A 10,870-nucleotide genomic window follows, 5' to 3' on the forward strand; every position below is an offset into this window, starting at 1 on the left:
ATATATTATATTTATAAATTATGTGAATATAAATACATGTAAATATTTTTTGTATATTTTGTATATACATAATATACGCAATACACACTCATATATTGTACTGTGTATATTTATTTATTTTTTTATTTTATTTTGAAATTAATGGAAATAAATAATTTGACACTAATTTAAACAGAAATAAGTTATTTTAAATTGAAATTCATTTTATAATATTGCTGTTGCTAATAATTTTTTTTTAGCAAATACATTTAAAAACATGAAAACAGGTTTTGAATGGTAGCGCATGTATTTTGACCAATAAGCAACCACCTAAAACACACGTGTTGATATTTGTGGTTTATGAGGACTCTCCATAGGCGTAATGGTTTTATACTGTAAAAAGTGAATGTGCTGTTGCCCCACACCTAAACCTACCCCTTACAGGAAACTTGATCTATTTTTAGAATTAAAAAAAATAAAAACACCATTTAGTATGTTTTTTAAGCCTTTTGAGTTATAGGGATATTGGCAGTGTCCTCATAAACCACCCTTCAAATTGCAACACCTCTGTCATACCCATGTCATTAAACAAATTTGTGTCCCCATAAAACACACAAACCAACACACACACACACACACACACACACAACACCTTAGCAATAGCGTAGTAATGCTCACAACACCCTAGCAAGTTTTGTGACAGCACCACTCTCATTTTATTCAGTAAATGGCCAAATTTTTACTTGGGTTGCTGTGCTGTTACGGCCTCCTGCAACAGCTTGGGGCGTCTGGCTTTGAACTTGCAGCTTTTGATGTTAAGGTGTATTTTGGTGTGTGATCTCTGCTAAAAACCACTTCAATCGTCATCAGTAAAAAAAACAACAGCATATGTTATATTTTTAGCTGTCTTAACTAGCAAGCCTCCTTTCGTTAGTGCAAACCAGCACTGAATTTAAAGCCGATCTAAGCTGACCATTCTTCTAAAACTAGCTTTTAATGCAACGCTTGTCATCCCAGCATGTCCATATACCCTCCTGTTTGCCTACACTTCAACTGAGACTAAACCAGTTTTATCACCATGTGATCAGTGAGTTGGTCTTGGCAGGCCTGCAGAAAAAAAAAAAAAACTAAGGCTGCGTAGCAACAACGGTGGCATGCTCCAGCAGTTCAATAAACTCTAGCCTCAGTCGATGAGGTCGAGTTCTTACAGTCCGGTCTTCTTTGAGAGGGACGCGCCGTCTGCGGGGGGTCCAACAGAGCGAAGGGCGGGAAAGGAGGAGACGTGGAATGAAAACAGAAGCCTTGGAAGGGAGGGATGGATGAAAACTGAGCAAGTTGATAGAAGGAAAACAGACGAGCGGAGAAACAGCTTCCATACGGGGGAGGAGTGTGAACGTTAGCGATCTTCAGTTTGGTAAATTCAACTCAGCGGAGGTGGTGTTGGAAAATTTTTTTTGCAGGTTCTCACCCTCCAGTCACCTGTTCAGTAAAACACCAACTCGCTGTGTTTCTATATAGCCGATATGGTTGTAAAGGGAATCTTGTGTATGACTGTAAACACCAGAGTAAACATTTCCAGTCTTGCTTTGGAAATGAGCAAACTTTCATCTAAATCTGGCATATAATAATTAGGGTTTGATGGGAACTTTTAGGTGCCTGGGTTGATATTACTGGTCACTTTCCAGAACGTTTTCCTTCACCATTCCTGGTGGAATGCTCTTTCCAATCTCATTCAGAAAGTCAAATATTAATATATTAAACAATATTAAGAGAGAGCTATAAACTCATGTCTTCCTCGAGAACTTCACTGCATCCAAAATAACAATAATAATAATTTCCTCAATCCCTCCCTGTTCTAGCTAACGCTATTCTAAACAGCGTCTGAAACTTTGTATTATAAGCACTTTTTGCTTTATGTGCCTCTTGAATTGCTTGCTGCATTCCTCATTAGTGAGTCGCATCTGCTAAATAATTGTAAAATGTAAATGCGGTTCGTATAAATATAAAGTCATTCAGAAAGTAATTAAGAGTGCAAATGGTGCTAATTATAATTTCAAATAAAAAAAAAAACGATGGCCAACATATTTTTGAAACTTTCTAAAACATTCAGGAAGATAATTGGTGTCAAATTTAAACAGCATTCAAACACATTCGAGGTATTACAAAAGACTGGCTTAATTAGAACAAAATAAAAAAAATAATGACTAAAATATTTCTCTCCATCAGTTTTTATCCGATCGGATCCTGAAGGCTGCGCGGGTGGTTTACAGCACACTGATGGAGCGTAACCCAGGCCTGATAAGAGACAGAAAATACCATCTTAAGACTCACAGGTGAATCTTTCTCTTGTGCAAAGCGTGTTATATTTCTGACTGTGATGAAAAGGCCTTCCAAGGAAGTCACTTAGCATCCTTTTGGAAAAACTAATCGGCTTACTCATTACTCAACCAATAGAGAAATGAAGATAAATGTGTAACACTTTGCTTTTTTGACTGGTTTGTCCCACAGACAGTGCTGCAGTGGGAAGGAACTTGTGGACTGGTTAATGAAACTCAATGATTGCTTCCAGTCCCGGAGTCAGGCGGTCGGAATGTGGCAAGTTTTGGTGGATGAGGGCATTCTGACTCAGGGTGAGTGATTATCTATAGATATCAGCACAAGAATATCATTTTTGGCATGCTTTTCCTTTAAACAAGAGTATCAGATTGTGATACTATGGCAAGAATTACATCATGATACAAAGGTACACCTGCAAAAAATAGCTTTGCCGTGACCAAAAACATGCTATTAACTTAATATCTGAAAATACTGACTAACTCGCAATCAATGTCTCTGTAAAAATGTGCAGTGAAACAGGAGTTAAACTTCCATGACAAAGACACACAGTTTTACCGCTTCATGGAGGCCGAGTATGACCTTAATCACACAACTAACGAGAAAGACTCCAAAGATGAAGAACTCCAAGAGAGTTTATCGCTCCTGATCCAGATGGGTCCGGATGCTCTTCTGACTATGATACTGCGTAAATGGTAAGAGGCCAAAAAATGTGCCAAAACTGTCTAAAAAATAAGCAGAAACACAGTTTACATAAGACCAGCACTTAAAGGCAAAGAGTGTAATTTCTGTGAAGAACTTGCTGTATATAAATAAACTCAAACTTCATAATCTATATGAATTCAGTGCGTCGCCATTGGCTTAGAAACTGGCTTATGTCTCACTCTTTTACAAAAATCAATATCAAATCAAGTCTAACAAATATTTACGACCATTACAGTTATCTAAAGATATTAAACTGGGATGTCATTTTAACACGCACATTCACATTTAATCTCTTTTATAAACGGCATAAGATTTCTCTGTGCAGTAATCTATGTCCATGTTTTAGCCCAAGCCAGAGAACTACAGAGGACCTGGAAGTTATTTACGAAGAACTCCTGCACGTCAAAGCTGTGGCGCACTTGTCTACATCTGTGAGTCAACAATCGCTGACAGCCGTCACGTTTGTTTGCGCCACAAATCTTCATTCTTCCCTTCTTTCTTTCATTCTCTCCCATAGGTTCGGAAGGAGCTGGCAGCAGTGCTGTTTTTTGAAAGCCATGCCAAGGCGGGAACAGTCTGTGAGTGTGAAAGCAGTGATGACATTTCATTAGTGGTGGGCGGGAAGACGGAACACGGCTAATATTGAATTTGCGCTTAGCCAGAGTTAAAACGGAGAACTTCCTGTTTAGACGCCACAGACGGAGAGCATGAGAATGAGACGATTGAATCATTTTATTGTGTAATTCCCTTGTTATGTGATGAACTGGATGATTGACATCCTAATATCAGCAAACTAAGAGACGAAGGGAAGAGAAATGAAAGCATTTACGGAGCGTCTGGCGTCAACGCAGCAGTCATTCATGCATAGTGAATAGCACGAGTAGGAAGCAGACACTGATGATTATCTAACAGGGTAGTTTAGTCACTTTTAAACCTGTCAGGTTTCACAAGCTCATATTAGTTCCATTTATTCAGACTCATATCATATTTTATTTCTCAGGCATATTAATGATTTACTGTACATTTCTATTTGAATTCTGATATTAAGATTAAATGACTTTTAAATGTATCCGGCTGAAAAATGAAACATGAAATACATTTTGTAGTACAATGTAAAGAAAATTCCGACAAGTCTTGATTTTATTTATTGTAAATTACACCGAAATGAAGTGAAAATAAAAAGGTTAAATCTTGCAATCTTTTTACTGCATATGTTTTTATGGTCAAATTTTGCATAGCATGATTATTTTTTGTTACAGCAGGGTTTCTGCAGGATTTATGAAGGTCTTTTTAAGAAAATGTAATTAATTAAAATGTAACAATACATTAATATGGCCTCTAAATGTGAACATGTATTGTATTACCTGCATAAAGTTTAATAATGCGTCCAATATATAATTTTACACACTTTTACTGTACCTCGAGTTCAAAAATGACTGCAAAAAAGTTATTTTCTTCATCAGTATTTTTGTCTTGTTTTCCAATGTTTAAAGATTCTTAAATCAAGATAAATACATATTTTAGAAGCAATATTGATTTTAGAAATCTTGTTTTACGAGAAACTAATCAAAGTGAGTTTATGATTAAAACAAGATATCTATTTGTTCTTGTTTTAAGAATAAACCCACTTCATTTTAATCTGTCTCTGAAAACATCTAAATGAATCATGATTTATGGATGTTTTATTTAAAATACTACAATAGGTATTAACCGAAAAAATTAATGGTATTACTTTATGAATTAAAACTTTTTGGGAAACCCTGCACAAAATTATTGTCTAAAATATTGAGAAAAAAAACAACTCATCTGTTCGCTTGTCTAAATTTGGTAAGCCCAATCCAAAAAAAAAGAACAAATTAAAGGTAAGGCTGAGTTTGCTATAAGAATACAACGTAACATGTTGTGTTTATTTCAGTATTCAGTCAGGGGGACAAAGGGACTTCCTGGTACATCATCTGGAGAGGCTCTGTTAATGTCATCACACACGGCAAGGTAAAGCTATTTAACATCAGCTGAGTGACCTTTAGAAGTCATTGAGTTTAAATATAGATATACTTGCATTGTTTAAAGGTAATTCATACTGTGCGCTTCCTCTTAAGGAAAGATGATCTTGTGTATGTGCGTCACACAGGGCTTGGTGACCACGCTTCATGAGGGAGAAGACTTTGGGCAGCTGGCTTTGGTGAATGACGCCCCTCGTTCTGCCACCATCATCCTGAGAGAAGATAACTGCCACTTCCTGCGGGTGGACAAGCAGGACTTTATACGTATCCTAAAGGTAGGTTGTGTGTGCATAGCTTAGCGTCTGCACAGATGGGTATCTAAGGTGGTCTCTAACCTGTATTTAACTGCAGGATGTTGAGGCCAATACCGTCCGACTGGAGGAACACGGTAAAGTTGTTCTGGTTCTTGAGAAGAGCTCGGTGCAGGAGTCTGCCTATCAGGGAGGATCAGCAAGCAGCAATAAGTAAGCGATTCTGTCCATTATTTTGCTAAATTGCAATTTTCAATGATTTAATTAAAGTTTAGTCACTGCACCATAAGCATCAACAAACAGAATAGCAAAAATATATATATTTGATTACCAGAACATTGACATGCAGTAAATACTGTAAATACTGTAAATGCTGTAAATGGCATAAGACTGCATGTCAAATCACAATTAAAGATTTAATCTCGTGCAGATTTAATAACATTCTTTTTTTTAAATATAACAATTTGTTGAACCAGTTTATAGACAAAACATTAAATCCAAAAAAAATCACATTTTTAAAAAAGTTTTGTATTTAATACATCAGATTTTTATGGCTCATTTAGTATGATCTCAAATTTAAAAATAAGCAAAAATGTGGTGCAGTTGCTGATCTTTATGTGGCTAAAAAGAAGTTCTGACTGGTTGTAATATAAACAATGAAACCGAGCAGTATATATGTTGTCTATGTCTTCTAATAACTTCTCAATATATTTAAATGATTACTACAGAAGGCATGTAGTAGATTGTGTGCAACAGGTTTTTAGAAATGTTTTGAACATATTGATATTTTAGATGCCTTAAAATGTGCATATTAAGTATGATTTTATTTTAGGGTTAATGAAAACATTACTTACATTACATTACATTACATTAATTACTTAGTCATTTGAATTGCGTTGACTTAATTTATGAGAATGCTTCCTCGCAGTGTTAAGCCCATTTTACCACGCATGTGAGTAAATGAAATCCGCCAATTCAAATCCATCTTCATAAACCATTTATATAAAATCAGCAAGTGAAACGAGCCATGAATAATACATATCCAGAATAGGTAAAGCCGTTCAATGTCTGCAGTGAAAGGTGATTCATCCTGGGTAATTTACCTACAGTGCCGCTGAACAATGAAATGCAAGCACAATCATTAGTCATCACTGTTATTTGATTTTAAGTGCATTTGCAAGTGCAATTATGAATGATAGGAATGGAGGACACTTAACTGTCAATATGAATTATCCACCTCTCTCAGGTACACAGTAATGTCAGGAACGCCAGAAAAGATCCTAGAACACATGCTGGAGACGATTAAACTGGAAACCAATGGCACTGATTTTATAGGTAAGGATGAACTTGTGCTTGATATAGGAATCTACTATTTGTTGAAAACCGATCAGTTAATTACAGTACTGAGGGAGAGACCAAAACATTCCTGCTCATTTGGTGTTTAAAACCATGAAGTCGGATGATTCAGATGTTCTGGGCTTCTCCACAGAGCTCAGTAAAGAAAGCAAACCGTTGTTAATGAAGTTTACGACTGTGTTTGTACATCTGCAGATCCCAGTGTGACTGATTTCCTCTTAACACATCCAGTCTTCATGCCCTACGGCCAGCTCTGCGCAGCCCTCCAGCATCAATATCCTGCAACTACAGGAACTACTGATTTTCCACTTTATATTGACATTTCCTCTGTGTTTTATTTGCTTTGTTACCAGTCCTTATGCCAAAGAGCTCAAAGCTCTAACTGAAACTGTAAGTGTATCCTTAACCTACATTTGTACCTACCAAGCGGAGCCCTCCGAAGGTACAGACCTGGAGAAGGCGGCGTACGCTCTCAACACCAAGCAGAAGGTTGTGAAACTTGTGGCTCACTGGGTAGCTCTGTACGGTCTTCTCCTGAGGGACAATTCTGTGGCCTCTGAATTTCTGGAGGTAAAAACAGGTTAAATGCTGCAGCTCTACTACTTCTTCGGAAGTAAAACGTTACAAATGGTTTTGTGGTACTTTAAATGAAAAGATGGGACGCATTAAATACTTGAAGACTGAATAAAATCAAATCATAATTGACTTAATTGACATAATTGAAAAATATACCAATATTTTTGTTTAATCCAAAAATGTAGTGCATTGTTTCAGGAATAGATAGATAGATAGATAGATAGATAGATAGATAGATAGATAGATAGATAGATATGCATTGTCAGTGCTATTGATACTTATGTTGTCTCTAAATGTAATGCAAAAGTATGTTTGTTTAAAATATCCCTTTTTTTGCTATAGAAATTCAGGGAAGGGGTGATGGCTGACTCGAGACTTTCCAGCATGCTCAGAGAACAACTGAGGGACAGAAGAAAGACAAAAATGTAAGTAACCGATGTCTATTTGTAAACAAACAATAGCAGATAAACATTTTGTCATAATGACCAAAATCAGCTCTCTTATACAATGATTTTTGATCACGTGACTGTTGGAATGTGGCTCAGCCGATCAGCTGAGTCAAACTGATGACATCAGATTTAAAGTAATAAATACTATAATGGATCTTTCTTTGACCTGCTTTTATAAAGTCCACACCTTTTCTCTCGAGTCTACTATGTCATCAAACCTCTTTGCATAATGCTATATTCCTATTATCCTCTTTACAGAACCGAAAATGGATGTCACACTCTGACAAAGGTAAGAGGCACCGCTTTCTTAGTCTAATGGGAAACTTTGAGATAAGAGTCCAACCAATAAATCCTACTTACTTTATGACACAGCATGATAAACAGACTCGCCGGTGGAAAAGTCAACAGCTATGAGGCCAGAGGCCTTTAGACAAATTCAAAGAACAAATCAAAAGTAAATCCCTTTTTGACTGAGTCATGCATGCTATGACAATAGAAACGTACGTTAAAAGTAGGTCAGTGTTATCCATGGTAACATCCTCAAACTCTTGGAATGACAACTGACAAAAAATCTATCCTACCTGACACCATCGGCGCAGTCTATTTATTTCAGACACCCAGTTTGTCTAAACATGTTGAAAACTGCCTTTTGCAGCCCTAATATCGAATATGGTCATCTATTTGTTTCAGCTGAACCAAAAGTTTGATTGGTTTTCTGCTCACGAAGAGCCGGTGGGGAAATTACGGTCGATTAAAGCTCAAGATAAAGGTCTGTATTTTACTGCAGTAAGAGTTTTAATAATAACCAGTGTCATAAAGAAATCACAAGTATAACATCCCTGCGAAATTGCTAAAATTGATCAAAACAGACACCACCGAATTAAATTTGTTCATTTAAAAGAGTCCAATTGTCTGTTTGCAGTCTTGTACGAGATCTTTAAACCTGATCATAAGGCTGTCACGGTGATGCTGCCGGTCGATGCTTCGGTGAAAGACATCTTGACTACGTTAGTGGATCCTGAGAGAGACTATGTGCTGGTCAGGATGAATTCCTCAGGAGGTAGGCTATGAGATTCAGATGATTTGGGTTCAGAGTTTCCTCTTGGGATCTTCTGTCCAACCTGATCAGGTATTTTACGTCATCAAAGTTTCTTCCCGCTTCTTGCAGACAGGGTCCAGCTCAAGTTGGAGACCACGGCAGTCTCCGCCTCTTTAGGAGTGAATGAGAAGCTTTTCTTCTGCTCTGCCAGCCAGGTGGAACAACTGGTGAGGATGTCAACAGAGTTACTGCTGTTTCATAGTAAAAGATCCACACTGTTGGAAATTCTAGCTGTCAGCTGTAAATATAATACAAATGCAAAATTTGTTATAAATTGATCACATTGCTTTTCTCTAGAGCTGTCACGAATAATTGCATACAAAATTAAGGTTTTTCTTTACACAATATATGTGTGTGAACTGTGTATAATTATTATGTGTATATATAGATACACATACGTATATATTTTAAAATATTTGCATGTGTTTACATGTCTATATTTATATCATAGATAAATAAATCTATTTTATAAATAAACAGCATATTTTTATAAATTATATATGCATATATTATGCAAAAAATACAATTATTTTGGATGCGATTAATCGCTATTATTTGTTTAACAGCACTACTTTTTTCAGCAAGTATTTATTTTTATTTCATTTAATTAATATACCATATAATTATTGAATGGGATGAAATTTCAAATTTCAGTAATACAGTTTCAAATGTATAAGCTACAAATCTGCAGTTAGTTAATTGACAGACTGGTCAAATATGAACAGAATGGTGTGATGTGATGTTTCAGATTGAAGTATCTTCTCTGATGTGTGCGTTTTGCCCCTGACAGACACCGGCGAAAGAGCAGCTGGGGCCAGAGAAGAGCACCATGGACACTCTGGAGCAGATGTGCTCCAAGGACATGGCCAGCCAGCACACCAGCTATGACTGGGAGCTCTTCATGGCCATGCATGAGGTAACAGCCGAACCAGAATACACTGGCGCATTAAACGGTTTCATTTTAGTCTCTGATGCCATTTATCTGCTTAAGGAGGAGCGTTAAACAAAAATGAGACTAAGACTAAAACCAGAGGATTTGTTACGTTAAAGCAATTGAATTAATATGTACTCACTCTCAGGCCACCCAGAATGTAGATAAGAATCCTGTGCAGTGAATTAAAACATCACAGTGATCCACGCTACTTCAGTCCATAAATTAGCGTCTTGTGAAGTTTGTGTTTGTAATAACTATAAGTAATAACATGATTTCAAACCCTTGCTTATGGCCAAAATACAGCAGTAGTCCTCTATATACATTGCTTTCTCCAATGAGAAAAATTGCCTGGTTCGTGTTTACAAGCAAAACCAGTCCAAAACTGTTCTAGACAAACATGTTGGTGAATTTTGATGTGAGAGGATAGACTTGATATTATAAGAAATGATATTACAGACTATGGACTTATAGCCAGAACAATGTTTTCAAATTTCAACGCCTCGATGGACTTGCTTCTTACAAACACATACCTTTTTAGCTCACAAGACATTAATTGATGGTTAGGATTATTGTTTTTATTAGCTATTTGGAGAGGGATCCTCTGCAGTGAATGGGTGCCGTCAAATGTGAGCAAGTGATGTAATATTACATTTTATCCAAATCAAGAATACAAACTCATCTACATATTGAATGGCCCGAGAGTGAAAGCGTTTTCGGCCAACTTAATTTTTTTTGGTTCAACTGTTACCTCAATCCATAACCTCAGTTACAGCATCACAGCATATTAATCCTGTAAATATCAGCGTGTACTTGGCATTTAGATACAAGTCGTCAGGGACACAAACGTCACAGGATACGATCAGTCATGTGTGCAGCGTATCTGCTCGAGAATCAAACATGTCAGGGTAGAATGAGTCAGTGAGATATTTTACAGCCGAGCTGTCTGAATCGTACGCTTGGCTCACACCTGCTGAGTAAACCCTTGAAATATCTGACGCCGGCTCACAAATACCTGTGCGAGTGCCTATCAGATGAATGCTAGCAGGAAGTGAAGTGGACATGTGTTATTTCAATGACTATTTGTCCCACATTCACAGCAATTGTACGCTTCCAAAGTTCATCTTAAACAATATAGAGCAGATAAAAGCAACTCTAATCTTGAAGAGACATACTTATACAGTATA

General features: G+C 36.8%; 1 protein-coding gene across 1 annotated transcript; it reads left to right on the forward strand.

Moving 5' to 3' along the window:
* Positions 1-2,139: 2,139 nt before the first annotated feature.
* On the forward strand, positions 2,140-9,770 carry LOC122333675 (rap guanine nucleotide exchange factor 3-like). The gene is made up of 17 exons (XM_043231374.1): positions 2,140-2,312; positions 2,488-2,609; positions 2,828-3,008; positions 3,365-3,449; positions 3,536-3,596; positions 4,934-5,010; positions 5,150-5,296; positions 5,373-5,485; positions 6,519-6,607; positions 6,824-6,902; positions 7,048-7,198; positions 7,547-7,629; positions 7,912-7,942; positions 8,344-8,422; positions 8,576-8,713; positions 8,822-8,919; positions 9,543-9,770. The coding sequence occupies exons 1-17, from the start codon at positions 2,257-2,259 to the stop codon at positions 9,753-9,755; spliced, it is 1,803 nt and encodes a 600-aa protein (XP_043087309.1). The 5' UTR covers positions 2,140-2,256; the 3' UTR covers positions 9,756-9,770.
* Positions 9,771-10,870: the final 1,100 nt, after the last annotated feature.

The sequence above is a fragment of the Puntigrus tetrazona genome, unplaced genomic scaffold (assembly GCF_018831695.1).
Source record: "Puntigrus tetrazona isolate hp1 unplaced genomic scaffold, ASM1883169v1 S000000337, whole genome shotgun sequence".
Classification (NCBI taxonomy): domain Eukaryota; kingdom Metazoa; phylum Chordata; class Actinopteri; order Cypriniformes; family Cyprinidae; genus Puntigrus; species Puntigrus tetrazona.

Coding starts and splice junctions, on each gene's coding strand:
- LOC122333675 (XM_043231374.1), top strand. CDS start 2,257: ATGGAGCGTAACCCAGGCCTGATAAGAGACAGAAAATACCATCTTAAG. Junction 5,011..5,149: donor ATGTCATCACACACGGCAAG/GTAAAGCTATTT, acceptor TGCGTCACACAG/GGCTTGGTGACCACGCTTCA. Junction 7,943..8,343: donor GATGTCACACTCTGACAAAG/GTAAGAGGCACC, acceptor TATTTGTTTCAG/CTGAACCAAAAGTTTGATTG.